At 37.1% G+C, this 18,424-nt stretch overlaps 1 protein-coding gene across 1 annotated transcript in view; it reads right to left on the bottom strand.

Annotated features, from left to right (window-relative positions):
- Positions 1-17,564, bottom strand: part of LOC138707586 (vitellogenin-like) — a 66,222-nt gene extending 48,658 nt beyond the window's left edge. The window contains exons 1-5 of the mRNA XM_069837193.1: positions 17,517-17,564; positions 9,537-9,560; positions 2,670-2,818; positions 569-706; positions 26-184 (exon numbers count right to left, since the gene is read on the bottom strand). Coding sequence (XP_069693294.1) covers positions 26-184; positions 569-706; positions 2,670-2,818; positions 9,537-9,560; positions 17,517-17,553 — 507 coding nt within the window. The 5' untranslated portion in view covers positions 17,554-17,564. The remainder of the gene's footprint in view (positions 1-25; positions 185-568; positions 707-2,669; positions 2,819-9,536; positions 9,561-17,516) is intronic.
- Between the last annotated feature and the right edge of the window lie 860 nt (positions 17,565-18,424).

The raw sequence follows: 18,424 nt of genomic DNA, 5'->3' as shown, positions 1-18,424 counted from the left end.
AAAAAGTTTATGGACTACTTGTTACCTCCATAAGCTTGTAAGACGTATTAAGCTGACTTCTTTTGCTCTTGCTCTTGTGCTTTTCCTTCAGCTTAGTAGTATCAATGTGCAATTGATTAACCATTCCTTGAAGGAAATTAATTTCCCAGTCATCTAAGCCCGACTTCATTGACAGCGACACCGGCTGCAAAATAAAATAGTGTAAATTTATATAACGTACAGTACGATTATTCAGCCCTGACAGTAGCCGGAGATGTGCGCCTCGGTCAGGCGAGTCAATTTAGTTACGCCAAGGGGTGTTTGGGTTAGTCACTCGCTTGCCTTCGGAGCGATCGGATGTCATGCGTGCGGTAGAGCGGTATGTTTCTAGTATAATTAAGCTGTACTGCATTCCGATCGCCCTTATCTCTACTCCGGAGCACTTCCTACTACTCCTATTACTTCCCCTATTTCGCGTCGCTGAGCTGTCAGGACTAAATAATCGGTATGTACAGGAACTATGTGAAAAGTAACAAAACATATAAAGTAAAGAGCATAAAGCCATAGAGCACATGAGAAAATGAAATACCCCGTGCGGACCGAATTTGACGGCGACTGTTGAACCTGTGAGAGGGAGCTCCTTGTGTTTCTCACGGACTTGGTTGCTTTCCGCCCACCACCCATCAGGCAGGTTCTCGTGCAGATTCGTGTAGCTCATATTCTGAAACTGTTAAAATGCATTACAATTAGTACATGATACATATTGTAAGAGCATTCATGTGTATTCACATATACGTTTCATTTTCGCCGTCATTTCGACTCAATCGGATGGTGAAATTAAAGCAATATCAGTACTAACAACAATAAAAAATAATTCTGAACAGCCCATCAATATGATTTTTCTGTTGCTCGTCGTTCACTGAGGTTTTATACAGTGGAAAGGTGTAGTATCTGTCCAGCTTGGAGCTAGTATAAAGCATATTGGTATACAACAGATACAGAGGGAGGCAGCGAAAAGTTACCGCACTATGCAAGGGACGTCGAGAAACAGATTGTCCGCAATTCATTGCTCGACTCACCGGTAAGCTGTAGCAGCGAGGCCTAAAATTCCCAAGTGGTGGGGATGGAGTGCGCGGGCAGCGGGAAGCGTACGGAGTGTTTAGTTGAGCGCACGTTATTACGTAGTGTTGCATTACTACACCTGTTATTGAACATTATTAAAAATGTTATTTTTGCTTGCTATCAGTATGGTGGCGTGTAATATTGTACAATGGATATTTATAGTCGAGACATTTCTCCTAAAGAAGAAATCGCATGAGAGTACCGTTCCCAAGTTTCTAGGTTAGTTCTGTGACGCTGCAATGTCTTCGAGACAATACGTACCCAAGTTATTCAGAAAATGGCGAGAAGCAGGGTCTGTTTTAAACAAAAAGAGGCAACCATAGAGGATGAGGAGGGTATTAACAAAAGAGAAGCTTGCAGATATTCAAGCAAGCATTGAAACCAGCCCGAGAAAATCTTCACGCCGTTTGGCGCAGGAGTGTAGTATTTCACAAAGATCGGCATTACGGGGACTGAAAATAGTACACTTTCATTCTCACATCAATTTTAACAGTTACTTTGATGAGAAGTAAGATCTACAACAGTTTTCAACTTCATTACGTAATTCTTAACTAATAATTTAAGCCTACGGTAATGAAACTGAACGCCCGCCCAGCTACAGCTTACCGGCGAGTCGAGCAATGAATTGCGGGCAATCTATTCCCCGACGTCCCCTGCATAGTGCCGTAACTTTTCTCTGCATCTCCCTGTAGAATAAAGCAAGCGCTTTTGCAAGACGTGACTTTAAGAAGAGGTTAGTCAGTAGAGCCATTTTCTCTCACAAGTTGAAACCAAGCTTTATGTTGGGATTAGTTAAAATGTTTCTAAATGAAGGCCATTGGACGAAGACGAACAGGTAGTTAAAGTGTAAATCAGTTGTTACCATGTGACGTCTTTGGAAGTCTGTCTCTCAAAATATTGATAGTGATTATTAAAATGACCAACTGAACGCGGTAAACCCACATATACACTGTCAGCTGAAGTCACTCAAAATGTATACCGTATAAATATTTTAAGGAGGGAGAGCAATACAAAGACACACTAGCAAAAATCTTAGCTGCGACGGAAGTATTGTGCTCAACATGAGATCAGTGGTTCTGTAATACGGGAACTCGTATTCTGGCGGAGAGCGCTAAAAATTTGTCTATATTCGAGCGATTTTATTTGAATAAAAATTCATATACTGTCCTTCAAATTTATGGTCCGTCCCAGGAATCTGTGAAGTAACTATGCGCATATGGGGGGGCGGAGTCTATCTGTGCCGGAGTGTATTGCGGGCAGCATCAGCTAGAGACCGCTAAGGGGTAAGATGCTCGTGGTGGTAGAGTATAATTCAGATCGAAATTATCCCCTCCTGCAAGCGATTGCTCGATTCGTTCTAGCAATGCCTCCCCCCAGAGCAGTCATTGGCCCTAGCCCTCCAACGTACCACTTGCGCAGAGGCCTTGCTTCGTCTTTCTACTCCACAGATTCCTGGGGCGAACCATAGTCACGACTAAATTAATTGATTCTACATGAATCTGTTTCGTTTAGGCGAAGAATAATTTTCTATATTTAGCGAAACTATTTTTCTTCGGAGTTTCTCTTACCTTAAGTAGGAGAGATCCTGTGGGATCCTGCTGAACTCTCAATTTGCCACGGTAGTGCACCCCGGCGTGCTGCTGGTTTGGCAGACTTTCGATACCCGCCACGGTGCGGCCGTCCACCGAGTAAGTGTACTCCACCCTTGGTTTCCATCCTAGACACAAATTAATTTTGTCAGGTGTGTTTTCCTGGGTCTCTGAGACTTAACCGGCACAGAGACGAGATACCAAGCCAGAAGGAAGTAAGTCCAAAATCTCCACCTTGAGATATGACGAGGTGAATGTTCCACTTTGTATAAAACTTTACGGCTTGCTTCCTTTGAATATACCAGGTGTAACTGGATTCTGCTAGACCCCAAATATATTTTACAGTTATGGTACCATTTACGTGGCACTTTGAGAAGTGTTTAAGTGGTATAAAAAACACAAATATTTGCAAGTGTTATTTAAATACAATTTCCGGTTTAACTGGAAATTACCCTAACTTTCTCATTTCAAATGGAACAACTTGTATATTAGTATAATTTTTGCTCCTCTCTCAATTCTGAATCCAAATATGTATAACATGTCCAGATTTTAAGGGTGCTATTCATAGACATTTCGCAGCACGCGCTACGAGCGTACTAAGCTAGCCCCGGCTATCCACTGGTTACTAGTACAGAATTCAGATCACATCCTATCACTAACACTAATTTATGAATACGAAAAACGCTGATCATCCACCGGAAGCCCGCGCTAAAAATGTCTATGAATACGGCCCTAATTGACTGTCTTTTCTTTAATTAAAAAAATTGCAAAATTCGTTGCTATGGAAGATTGTGGTTGGAAACAAAAGAAAGTTTGTTTACATATCTGACGTTGTTGTGGACAAATTGTTATACAATTATTAATATTTGGTGAATGCAAAAGAAATTCAAATTTATGCATAAAAACAGCAAATCTTGAGTTGCTAATTTTTTATACAATCACTGGAGTGTTGCGTTCGCAGCTTTCCCCCCATAATCATAACAAAACGAATTCAATTGTGAAAACCGTACCGCAATGGCTGCTTCCATTCAAAAGTTGTAACTCAAAATTGTTTGTATTTAGGTTTGAAATTGGCGGAAAGTAAATTTTACTAAATTTATGGCAAAATGAATAAGGCCTATTTCCTTAGAGAATTAAAATAATCACCATTTTGATCCATTGTACATTTCCTTGGAAATACGTAACAATTAATATCCAGTGTTAGATTACTTTTAATTGCAAATTTATTCTTAGAAATCATGTTTTCTTTTTATATTAAAAAAATATATATTAAATTTTTCGTAAGTCTAAGCCACAGCTCTCGAATTTTCAAGAAAACATTATATGTTCGTTCATTTTAATAATACTCATCATTCATACGTTTCAAAGTATAGGGAAAATCCAATACATCTCAAATAATTTGTAGCTATCCCTAAATGTTTTGACAACACTAAAAATTAACGAGATTTCAAAGGTGTTAATCCTAATGAATTCGTATTCCATTGTCTGTATCTAGACAAATTAAGTATCCTTGCACATTTTCATTGTAATATGTAAAATGTCGGACAAAGTTTCTTCGGAAGTATGGGATATAAATTAAATTATGTTTTACTTAAGGGGAGAGGATGGTATTTGTGATGAAAAATGACTAGATTTAAAAAAAAATATTCTTTAAAATACTCTGTGATATGTGTGGATCGCCATTTTTAAACTTCCTGCGTTATGGATTTTTAAATCACTCGCCCACTTTTATTGTAGTTTCCGGTAAATTAAATTTTCAAAATTTTTTTTTTCTTTAAAATACCCTTTGGTATGTGTGGAATGAATTGCATAACATTTTGTGGGTATTTGTTCCCCCTTTTCGGATGTTGAGACGTCACTTTTAAACTTCCTGCGCTATGGATTTTTAAATCACATGCCCATTTTATCGGTTTCCAGTAACTTCATTTTTTTTGCTACATTGTCAGACAAAATGGATATAATTTCTGAACTATTAAAGATACATACATGAAATTTAGGACACACATTCTTTAGACTATTAGGAAACTTTTCTCTGTAACAGAATTTTGTTAATTGATTTCATTTTAAAAATACGTCCGTTTCTTTGCAAGAAAGGAAATCAGAAAATTGTTGCTAAATTTTAATTGTTTATTTTACAAACGTATGGACTAATATCAAAATTCTGTTACAGACAGTTTGTAGAACATACTTTTGCAAATACATTGCAAAAACTGTTTGAATCTATCTTTAAAAACGGTTTAGATATTTCGGCTTTAGTACAATCCTGCATTGGGTATATATATATTTTTTTTTTCAAATTTGGGCCCCCAATTTTTTTTTTTTCAAAATATTTTTATTTGGTTGAGTTGCCACAGCTATGAGCTCTCTACATATATACATTTTAATTGTTTATTTTACAAACGTATGAACTAATATCAAAATTCTGTTACAGACAGTTTGTAGAACATAGACTACTTTTGCAAATACATTGCAAAAACTGTTTGAATCTATCTTTAAAAACAGTTTAGATATATCGGTTTTAGTACAATCCTGCATTGGGTATATTTTTTTTTCAGATTTGTGCCCCCAAATAATTTTTTTTTTCAAATTTTTTTTCGGTAAGTTGCCACAACTATGAGGTCTCTGCATACAAAAAATTAATAATTTACACCAAATAGGAAAAAAGTTTTAAAAAATACCATCCTCTCCCCTTAACGACGCTTCCAACTGCCGAAGTTATATCAGCGTCGCCGGTATGCCGGAATTTTGTCCCGCAGGAGTTCTTTTACATGCCAGTAAATCTACTGACATGAGCCTGTCGCAGTTAAGCACATTTAAATGCCATCAACCTGTGCTGGGATCGAACCCACAACCTCGAGCACAGAAGGCCAGCGTTATACCGACTACGCTACCCAGGCCGACGCAACTCAGAAGAGAATGATCCACCAGGATAATGTTAAAACTCAATCAGAAAATTTAAGATAATGCAGTTATTGTTTGAAAATATGTTCATATATGACCAAGACTTTACACAAATTAATTCCGTTACAGAAGTCCTCCGCTGTGACAAGTGGTAAAGCCTCAAGCTAGGAATCCAGTTGAACCGGTTTCGGTTGCAAATAATTAACTGGAGATTATCTCCCTCCCACTGGAAAAGGGGTGGGTGTTAATTGCCATATTTGTCTTGTGTTGACTAAAATGGTAGTATTTCTGTAATGCTGACCACATGGTCAGCGAATCCCGATACTTGCGATTACCTCATGTTTGGGTGAAAGACCAAAAGAGGTCTGCAATATCGGAAACATTTGGCAAATTAAAATCTTCCTACTTTGTTCTTCGACTTACAGCAAGTATGAAGGAAACATTACGTTGTTGTGAGGAAACAGTTTGGAGCTTTGTTTAGGAAAGTAAATGTTAGCAACATCCCCTATAACGAATAGGCCTGAATGTTCTTTTATGGCAAGCCTACCTGTGTACAGCATATTCTAAAAGAACTTCTTTCATACTGAATCTATGAGTGCATTAATTGGTAGCTAAGTATCACACGATAATATGAAATTAGTGAAGATTTATGCCAACTTTTCACAAAATAGAGCCTTCTCAAACGACTCCAAAGATTCCTCCTTCAAAGAAATAGTGCCAAATAGAGCAATATAATATATGGTATGTCCCTGAAAAGTTTGGTGCAGGTCTACGTTAATCATAGGTAGATTTACCAACAACTTCCTACGCGGGTTAACACATGATTTGCACGAAACCGCACCGGCAAGCATTTATATGATAATTTGAATCGTGCCAGCTGTCGAGGTCGCCACTCTTCGTTGTTACTATAGGCTATTTGTAGACTCCTAGGGCTAAAAATTTCACTACTTCCGGTAGAGAAAACATTATGACTTAGTAAAAGAAATACATATTTACGGATGTTATTGTAGATAATTTTCTGCTCCTTACTGAAAATTGAAAAAATTGTCATTTTAAAGTTGGCATATAAGCCTAATTATTGTAATACCTTCTTAATATGTATAATAAAGTGACATTCATTTCCTATTTATTTCCACAAAAAAGGCGATTTTCGAAAGAATATTATTCATGAAAATGAATATATATGATATTATGTACGATATTATTATTATTATGATGATGATGATATGATAAATGATACGATATACATGATAAATGATATATGTGATATACGACACAACACGATACGATATGATAAATAAATACATCATATCATATATTTCATCAGCAAACTTTACAATTAACAGTTATGGTGGACCTTACATTTCTGCTTTTCGATCCACCATCACTTTAATATATACCTACATACCACCCTTGTTCACTGATTATTATTGTTACTAACTCTCTAGCCCTTTTCTTCACCATCCATCTTTTCTAATTCTTATACACTACTGTTTTGAGTTAATATCACAGTGTAGTATATACAGTCGCGAAACTCAATACGTAGTAAATATGCAAACATTAGATAGTTGCTCACCACTAGGATCGCTAATATCGCCTCATTACAGGCAAGCAAAATAGTACCGTCACAGTCTCTTGTTTCTAGCACCCTCAAAACTCAAGCTTCGTGACTATATAGTAGACTGTGTTAATATATTAATTTACCAAGTTTTTCCAGTTTAATTCCAATCCTTCTGTTCTAACTGCTTTGCTATCCTTCCCTATCCATTCTCTTTTTCTTTCGCTCATATCTAGACTGCCTCCCTTCCATTTCCCGCTTTCGTATTACATATTGTACATTATTTCTTTCATTAAATATTTGAATTATTTTTATTCTCGATTCACATTACTCATTATTTCCATATTATTCTCTCATAAATGAATAATACATAATATATCTTAAATTTTTAAATTTACATACGATACGGGACCGGTCCAATTATTATTTGTGAGGAATAGCGAAAATCAAAACATTTTAATATTTCAAAAAATAGCTGTACACGGAACAAAAGACGAAATATTTTTCGTGTGTAAATACTTTGCTTCAACGTGCAGCTAACTTAATTTCAGTGCACTCACTTTTACGCAGACGAGACCTGAGACGGTTCGATTTGTTGTAATCGGTGCAGTTCTTCCGCGTCATTAGCTACTGTAAACTGCATTCCATGCCACACAAAAGATGGACAAAGTCGTGCTGACAATTTTATGTACTTACGCATGTGATCATCGGCGGCAGGCCCAGGAATTACCCTACACGGGGAGTACTAATGGATTCGTGCAATGGACTTCGAGATAAGCAGCTGCAACGGCAACATCACTTCTCTACTTCCAATACTTGAGTGACATTCTAGGAGTTGCAGAGATTGCCGTCATTTATTTCCCCTAAAGGTCATATATTTACACCACCTGCAAGGTCAATGACGGTTGCTCATCAAAGAGCACCGGACATAAGCCTGTATTGCGAGATGTGTGTTCGAGAAAACTGATATCTAAGGAACTCTCAGAGTGATTATGACTCATACTTTCTCTATACACGTTTTACGTGTTTCATAATTAAGTTTTTCATGAAACCAATTTCTTACTATATAATATACAAAGAAAGGTCCGGTTTTTCACGCAATAAGTTTTCTGCATCCTTGATACCAAGAAGTCCTTGTAGGCATTCCACACTGGGGAAAATGTACTTATAGAAATCGAGAAAACAAAGTCGCCATGCAAATGAGAAGCAAATGTAGAATTATTGTAAGATATTTTTCAAGGAAAAATTGTTCCGCGACCGGGTATCGATCCCGGGACCCTTCTCTTAGCGCGCGAACGCTCTACCGACTGAGCTACCCCAGGAGCCATACACGACACCGTCACAATTTTTCCTTTATATTCACACAACTCACATGAGCTGACAAGACGCCAGAACTCAACTATGAGTGCACACAAATGCTGTGTGTCGTGTCGTGTATAGTTCCTGGGGTAGCTCAGTCGGTAGAGCGCTCGCGCGCTAAGCGAAGGGTCCAGGGATCGATACCCGGCCCCGGAACAATTTTTCCTTGAAATTATTCAAACCTACCTTACAGGGAGCTACTACCTGAAAGCCAGATATACATATTGTAAGATAATCTGGTTTTTAGACTACACAGATATAGTAGTATATTATTATTATGATATATTTCAGAAGCCACTGACAACATCGCAAATTTGTGGGATTTTTATTGCCAGTTTACCTCTGTCCTATAAACTGAATTTGTGCGCTAGGTTTTCCCTGTATAAACGTATTGTGATTTTCTTATAATGGAAACATCCTTAGGATATGAATTTTCACAATCCGTTGTATTTGGTCGTAATTGTCTACTTTTAACTTAAGATTTTAAAAATTTTTACACATAATTGTCTCAGGCAGTGTTCAATTGGAGGTACAAGTCTGTATTTATTAATTAATATCTCTCAAACAATCGTTTTAGGGATACACTGAAGTAAAATAATATTTTTAACGAAAAATATCAACATTTTGTATTTAGGCCTACTCTTTAAAAATTTCTTGATGCTTAAAAATGCACTCCGCAGAATTTCATAGTTTCACCCCTTACAGGCGTTTGCCATTTAAACCCCTTGCAATATCTGCTGTGTAAGTACATTTTCCTCGTTTTTTTATTTTTTTTTAATTTTTGCCCGTGTTCAAATTTGTCTTCTAGTCTGCTTTCAAAAAATCTTAAAGTATCATGGAATGATTGTAGTGAATTCAGAACATGAAGATGTAATGCTCCAGTCATTTTTGTCCATTACGAAGTCCATTTGGTCTCGCGAAGATTTGAATGCAGTTCTCTCGAGTTAAATGATACAAAAGTTTCTCGGCTAATGGTTCGCCCGTCACAACGTACACTATTAGCTAAAAAATAATGTCTGTGAACTCACCATGTTCTGCTGTGATTATGGCAGCTGTAAAAGAAAATAATATTTCATTAGTACACATTATTATAAATCTATCATGAAAGAATAAGATTGTTTTTTAAAATATAGTTACAAAAATGTACAATTCCTCACGGTTATTTCACGACCCTTTATCAGTCTAAGGTTATCTAGCACCAGTGAAATTGGTATGAGATTCAGCCAGAGAATCAGTCACAGGTTTATCTGACATTTTCCTTATAGTTGGGAAAAATTTGGAAAGATACCAACAAAGAAATCAGCCCACGTTGGGATTCGAATCCACTTCCGGACGTGGTCCCTGTATAGGAGTCAAGCCCGATAACACTACGTGAATCTGGTGGCCATATGGCAAGCAAAATTAAACAGAAATATCTGAAAAGAAGACTTAGCTACACTGTTGGCGTAATCTTGAATACTTCATGTACAGTAGTGGCAAAAAAAAAAAAAAAAACCGGACCGATCCTTGTAGCTGATTTCACAGCCTTGTTCACTCCAGAGCACGATAGACTGGTAACTAAGACTTTCGTGGTTCGAATCCTGCCTGGGAAGGAAACTTTTTTTGTTCCTTATTCAAATTTATTCCCAATAATTTTCGGTTGCTGGTAAAATTCATGTTCTGGGCATAATAATTTAATTAAGTAGTAAAATATCGCTGTAATCGAAAAGTAATGAGACTAAATTTGAATAAAGAACAAAAAAAAAGTTTCCTTCCCATGCAGGATTCGAACCACGAAAGCCTTAGTTACCAGTCTATCGTGCTCTGGAGTGAACAAGGCTCTGAAATCAGCTACAAGGGTCGGTCCGGTTTTTTTGCAACTACTGTACAGTAGCAATAATAATAATAATAGTAATAATAATAATAATAATAATAATAATAATAATAATAATAATAGTAATAAAATGAAATGAAGTAAAACCTCTACCTAAATTAAAAGTTTTTTTGTTGAAGCATAATTTGAAATCTGCGTTTAATAAAAATTTAATTTAAGAACATACTTTCAAAAAATATACTCATGTTAAATGAATTTAGTAAACGAAGTACACAAAACGTTTGAGTCCTGAGGTTCATTTACATACTGGGTTGAGTCTTGAGGTTCATTTACATATTGTCGACATACTTTAACGAAAAATATTTGAGTAACAGTGATATTTATACAGTAAATCTCAGCATGATTTCCTACTGTTGCCAGGAACTTCCAGAACTATCAAGAGCTTCGATATTCTGATTACTAAAAAGTTTTGAAAGATTCGCTAAATGGCATACTGAAAACAGTGCGACAATCAGGGTGGTCACAAGGTGATATTCGTAACCCGGTACCACCGAAATTGCAGCTCCAAATGTTTTCCTAAGCACCTTATTCTCGAACACTCTTAAACTCTGTGCGCCTCTGAATTCAATGTTCACAACCATATAGAATGACTGGTAATATAAGGGTTTTATAAATTCTAACTTTCAGCTTTTTCGAGAGCAGACTGGATGAAAAAAACTTCTCAACCAAATAATAACAGACATTTCCCATAGTTATTCTGCGTTTAATTTCCTCTCAAATGTTATTTATATTTGTTACTGTTGCTCTAAGGTACTTGAATTTTTCCACCTTATCAAAGGATAAATTTCCAATTTTTATATTTCCATTTCGTACTATGTTCTGCTCACGAGACAATCATATACTTTGTTTTTTCGGGGTTTACTTCCAAACCTATGCCTTTACTTGCTTCAAGCAAAATTCCCATGTTTTCCCTAATCGTTTGTGGATTTTATCCTAACAAATTCACGCCATCCGCGTAAACAAGCAGGTGAAGTAACCCGTTCAATTCCCAACCCCCTATGTTTTCCTGGACTTTCCTAATGTCATATTCTAGAGCAAAGTTACATGGTAAAGGTGATAGTGCATCTCCTTGCTTTAACCCGCAGTGAATTGGAAGAACATCAGACAGAAACTGGCCTATACGGACTCTGCTTTAAGTTTCACCGAGACACATTTTATTTAATCGAACTAGTTCCTTCAGAATTGAAATTTACTTACTGGCTTTTAAGGAACCCGGAGGTTCAATGCCGCCCTCACATAAGCCCGCCATTGGTCCCTATCCTGAGCAAGATTAATCCATTCTCTATCATCATATCCCACCTCCCTCAAATCCATTTTAATATTATCTTCCCATCTACGTCTCGGCCTCCCTAAAGGTTTTTTTCCCTCCGGCCTCCCAACTAACACTCTATATGCATTTCTGGATTCGCCCACACGTGCTACATGCTCTGTCCATCTCAAACGTCCGGATTTAATGTTCCTAATTATGTCAGGTGAAGAATACAATGCGTGCAATTCTGTGTTGTGTAACTTTCTCCATTCTTCTGTAACTTCATCCTTCTTAGCCCCAAATATTTTCCTAAGCACCTTATTCTCAAACACCCTTAACCTATGTTCCTCTCTCAAAGTGAGAGTCCAAGTTTCACAACCATAAAGAACAACCGGTAATATAACTGTTTTATAAATTCTAACTTTCAGATTTTTTTGACAGCAGACTGGATGATAAAAGCTACTCAACCGAATAATAACAGGCATTTCCCATATTTATTCTGTGTTTAATTTCCTCCCGAGTATCATTTATATTTGTTGCTGTTGCTCCAAGATATTTGAACTTCTCCACCTCTTCAAAAGTTAAATTTCCAATTTTTATATTTCCATTTCGTACAATATTCTCGTCACGAGACATAATCATATACTTTGTCTTTTCGGGATTTACTTCCAAACCTATCTCTTTACTTGCTTCCAGTAAAATTCCCGTGTTTTCCCTAATCGTTTGTGGATTTTCTTCTAACATATTCACGTCATAGAGAATATGAAATTTAATAAGAATATTATATAAAACATTTCTCTTAACCGAGTCATATGCCTTTTTGTAGTCTATGAATAACTGATATATATTACACACACAAATGTTATTTTATTCTCACAAAGGAACATTTTTACCAATGTTGCAATGAAATAACTCTCATTGCGTCCTTTTCTTGAATGACTGTCACCATTCTTCAGCTAGTCCAGCAACGTATGCAGTTTGTCGCAGATAAACAGCAAACACTGGACTCAGCATAGTACAGGTTCACAGGCCATTGGTCGCAGGTCACGGAGGTTGGAGGGAAGGGGGAAGGATCCTCGTGGTTCGCTTGGAGCGAAATAAGCGTCGCACTAACTAACAATCCTAGTAACTAGATTAGTAAAATTTGTTATTATCTTTACTATTGTTATTATTATTATTATTATTATTATTATTATTATTACTATTATTATTATTATTATTACTGTTTATATTCTCGTAGTTCAAATTATAAAACCAAGCGTGATGTCACAGTGAAATTAATAGACCCATTCTTTACTGTTTACTGTAAGTTGCTACTGAAAGAATTTTCTAGTGAAACTCCACTTGGTTATAGTAAGAGACTTCGGCAACACTAGGTCTACGTAGTACGTACTGTCGCTGTTTAGGTTGACACACAATGTGAGAGAATTACCTCTATAACGGATATGACTATGAACAGACTTTAAATATCAATTATCCAATTTCATTGATTTACTTTAATTTTCTGTCAACTGGTAAATGTTGCTCTGCGACAATGTAAACTAGCTATAGTCCATTCGTTATCTCGTGAAACCAAATGCATGCGTGCGCTGTAGTTTGTAGTAAGAACTAATGTTCTGCAATATTCGAACATGAGAGAGGCGACCAAGACATTACTAACTTCGTCTTATTTCATATGAAAAACTAATCGGAAGATCTGTAGTAAAATTCTTAAGTGGCTAAACGTGAAGGAGTGGGAGTGGAGGACAGCGAATATTTTTATAACCAGGTGGAAGAAACATAACAGGCCTCCTCCTTCAGAGCGAACATCTGCGAATATACTGTGAACGAGCCTTGTAAATTGTTTGCCTCTAAATACAAACAGCAAGGCCCGTACTAAGGGGAGTAGGGTTTCACTGTGACATGAAGTACGGATAGAAGTGCATGATAGGTCAGGTCTGGTGACATCAGCTTTCGAAGAGTAGGCCTAACACCAGCATTTCACCATCTTATATTGGAAGATACCGGTTTAGAAACCAGGTGACGTATGAATAAGATCAACATGATTTCCTCCCTCAATTTTCTGGTGCAATAGCAGCTCAACTTGTGTATCAGACGAAAGTGAAAATCATAACAGCCGGTGATCGAAATCCCCTATGAGGTCTGACAATTAGAAAATCCACTAGCGTATGTTGTAATGAGGGGTCCACCGCTGTGGAGTGAAGGTTAGCATGTCTAACTGTGAAATGAGAGCGCCCTGGTTAAAATCCTGGTTGGGACAAATCACCTGGTTGAGGGTTCTTTCCGGGGTTTTCCCCTCAACCCATTAAGAGCAAATGGCGGGTAAATTTCGGCGCTGGACCCTGGACTCATTTCACTGGCACTGTCACCATTTCACTCAGACGCTAGATAACAATCGCAGTTGATAACGCGTCGTAAAATAAACGAATTTGAAAAAAAAAAAACAAAGAATAAAGGGAAAATATTTATAATAACTCTTATGACTCAGACGCTAGATAACAATCGCAGTTGATAACGCGTCGTAAAATAAACGAATTTGAAAAAAAAAACAAAGAATAAAGGGAAAATATTTATAATAACTCTTATGACTCAGACGCTAGATAACAATCGCAGTTGATAACGCGTCGTAAAATAAACGAATTTGAAAAAAAAAACAAAGAATAAAGGGAAAATATTTATAATAACTCTTATGACTCAGACGCTAGATAACAATCGCAGTTGATAACGCGTCGTAAAATAAACGAATTTGAAAAAAAAAACAAAGAATAAAGGGAAAATATTTATAATAACTCTTATGACTCAGACGCTAGATAACAATCGCAGTTGATAACGCGTCGTAAAATAAACGAATTTGAAAAAAAAACAAAGAATAAAGGGAAAATATTTATAATAACTCTTATGACAGAGACGCTAGATAACAATCGCAGTTGATAACGCGTCGTAAAATAAACGAATTTGAAAAAAAAAAAAAACAAAGAATAAAGGGAAAATATTTATAATAACTCTCATGACTCAGACGCTAGATAACAATCGCAGTTGATAACGCGTCGTAAAATAAACGAATTTGAAAAAAAACAAAGAATAAAGGGAAAATATTTATAATAACTCTTATGACTCAGACGCTAGATAACAATCGCAGTTGATAACGCGCCGTAAAATAATCGAATTTGAAAAAAAAAAACAAAGAATAAAGGGAAAATATTTATAATAACTCTTATGACATTAAATAAGATGACCCGGACTATACTGTCCTACGAGGCACAGCGGGGTAAATGTAAATTTTCTGAGTATGAGATAATGACGTATAACAATTCTATGGTGTATTTGCACTTAATACTAGAGTTTCATGGTTCTAAATACCTTAAAATTATGTTCAACTGGGGGTATGAACATTTGCGTACATGTTATACTGAGCGTTTTAGTTCAATTATTTCGGAACTATAGGGATATCACTTTGTAAATGCAGTTGTAATGCGCATTCGCTAATCTCCCCTCCCACAGTTCTTGCTCATGGCGAACGCTGAGTTCGTAGGGAGTACAGTTGCGCCGAAGTGAAGAGAAGTGTAGTATAAAATAAATGAATACTAGTAATAGTGCTGTGTGTTTAAGTTATAACCAGAGTATTGGCATGTCTTTACGTGAGAAATAGTGTTTGTTCATAAACTCATGGATGAATATTTCCCCGAAAAAAAGGAGGAAATTATGTGAGCATGTGCGGAAAATAGAGGACAAATATGTTGTGTACGGTTGAAGCGGAAGTAACCAACGTAATCCAATGAGAGTCACGATAATAGCGGCCTAGTACCGCCAACTGGGGTTAAGACACAGATTCTGGTGATCGACGTCGGGGAATGCAAGAGGGGAACACGCAGCGAGCATGGGAGAAGGAAATGATTTAAGTTTCCGCCATAAATTCATTTTCCAAGTGGTCTAGCTATAACCAGATTGCAGTTACCCCCTCTGTGCTTAGTAGGGCAGGATATTGGAGAGGATTTTCGTTTTTTGTTTGTAAACCCTTATCTCTTATACAAGGTGAATCTATGGTGACATGGTTTCAGTACACCTGGCAGGTCTCCATTTCAGACGATAAATAAACTTCCATGTAGCAAGCGTAATTCGAATACAGCACCGTGGTTTTCGTGCAACATTAAAGCTGTTCTTAGCCGTTACGTTGGCCTATACCTAGGCTGTTCGTCATGCAGGTATCCGTGCAAATACGACTAAAAGGACTCATGAAGTAGTGCCACAATTTTGCGGGAAACGTTCCTTTATCTCTGCCAGGTTAAATAAATCATTATTATTATTATTATTATTATTATTATTATTAAAAGTGGTGATAAAGACCAGTTTAATACACAGTTGACGTTCGCCGACTTCTTTCAACAAATGTATCAGCCAGCCGAAATAATTACATCCAATAGTTATAAATGTGCAGCAGTAAAAATCGTACCACAGTCTAGTACAGGGATGTCGAACAGCGCTCTCAAGCTGTGAAACGATTAGGTACTGCTTACTACCTGAGCTGGAGCGGTGAGGCCAGTCTACCCTTACTGTAGCAGTGTTCTGTACGCAGTGTGTTTATCAACTCTGGCGGCTGGTATGGATATGGAACGATGTTTCAGTAGTGAATGTATAGATAAACATTTCTTTATCTTAAAGGGTGGAAAGGCGCATTGCTTAATATGTAGAAATAAACTTTGATACATAAGCCAGAATAATATTAAAAGGCATTTTAATTCAATGCATGCTGAAGCTTATGGAGCAGAAAAATTATCCGGTTCCGCTCGTGAAAAGGCAAAAGAGATATGTCTGGAATGTTTTTAAATCTCTAAGTTTGTCCCGTAATATTGTTGCTGAGCGCATGCCAGAAATGGGAGATAACTTGGACGGACAATTGATAGCAAGAATGAAAACTTTTATTTGTTATGCACTAGCTCTTGTTGAAAGTACTGACCGCAAAAATACGGCGCAGCTAGCTATATTCATAAGGGATGTCGATTCAGACTTTAATGTTCATGAAGATCTAGTAGATGTCATTTTACTAAAGGATCGAACTCGAGGAGAAGATATTTTTGAATCTGTAACAAAAACTATGAACAAATTTCAAGTCATAGTAAGATTAATTAATTTTATACATCAAAACAGTTTATATTTTTGAACTTGCACTGCTACAACACATACACATAAAGTTGATATTTTAAACATGAATTAGCAACATTATTATGATGATTTATTTCTGCCACTAACGAACAACATTCATGAATGATCCAGTAGATAAAACGATATCATTATCATCGTCATCCATCCAAACATCCATCCATCCATCCATCCATCCATCCATCCATCCATATGTAGACCTACATTCTTCGTTCATCAAAGTTTTCAAGTGCAAATCTAAAATGAGCTCCTAAAAATTAGTAAGATGTATAAAAATTATCGAAGTACCAGCCGCCGCATTAGTAGTTTCGCTTTTGTTTACGATCATTCGCCCGGTCTGCCTGCTACCTGTGTTGAACCGTTGCACAGTAAGGGAGGAGTGAAGGCTCTTCTGTTCACAGCTCGAGAGCGCTGTTCGACATCCCTGGTCTAGTATATACAGTCACGAAGCTCAATACGTAGTAAATATGCATCCATAGACAGTTGCTAACCATTAGGATCGCTACTATCGCCTCATTACAGACAATGCGAAATAGTACCTGCACAGTCTATTGTTCCTAGTACCCTCATAAACTCACCTTCGTGACTGTATATAATAGACTGTGCCAATACTATCAAATCAGGAAGGTATTATTTCGGGGCTGTCTGAAAATCTGGAGCGAAATACTATTTGCGAGGTCTTTCAAACAACTGATAAAAATTAAGGGGTTACCACAGAAGAGTACTCACGCAAGAGAAGGCAGACGAGCGTCAGGGTGGGCTCCATGCTGTCAACTGGCGTCATAGACCAGGACTTGGGTACGGGCGGAATAAAGCAGAGTGTGCAAATTCGAGGGCAAGGGCCGGGTCGCGATCCCCCCGGCCTTGAGCTTGCGCGCGTGTAGTTCTCGATTATTTCTACCACAGAGACTATGGTTCCTTTCTAGGATGAATGGATGGATGTAGTCTATGTCCATCAGGTCGCAAGCGACCCCTGGCGATTCAGTAAGGGGATATTCACAGCGGTTTGTAGGTGCGCCATTCCCCTCCTATCACTTACGTCAGGCCTGCACAAGGTTTGCGCTCTCAGAGACGGCTCACAGCTCATGAGCGGAATGCAGATATTAGCTCCGCTCTGTATAAGGGTGGACTGGAAGAAGGGGTGATCTCGTACAAAATATACACAAAAGAAAGTACTATTACAAGTGTTTATGAAATAAATTCCCGTTCAGTGTTTGCAAAACTATCTTGGACTATTATTAATTAATAAAGAAATATTTATTTTACATAAATAATATACATTCTATAGCTACTTAAATGTACAATATCATTTTGTTATATTTTTATTTATCAGTACATCAAAACGAGGTTTTATGCTGTTGGCAGCTGAAAGGAACAGTAGCTTACTGATCGTAATGAAACATCAGTTACAGATGTTCGATGTCTGCCTTTATTAAAGTTGATTATAGAAAACAGTTGCTCACAAATATAACTGTTGAGCCAAACGTAGCAATCATTTTCACAGCCAGCCTGTGTAGTCGTGGATATTATTGCTAATGTTTAATCTTGTAAAACTCAACCAGGCTAGTAGTATTATTCAAACGATCTTTAGCCCTTAGGTCACATTGAAGATCAATAAGTTCGAGCTGTAAATCGTT

This window comes from Periplaneta americana, chromosome 10 (genome assembly GCF_040183065.1).
Source record: "Periplaneta americana isolate PAMFEO1 chromosome 10, P.americana_PAMFEO1_priV1, whole genome shotgun sequence".
NCBI lineage: Eukaryota > Metazoa > Arthropoda > Insecta > Blattodea > Blattidae > Periplaneta > Periplaneta americana.
Note: the sequence above shows the minus strand (reverse complement) of the source record. Positions and strands in the feature narration are given on the sequence as shown.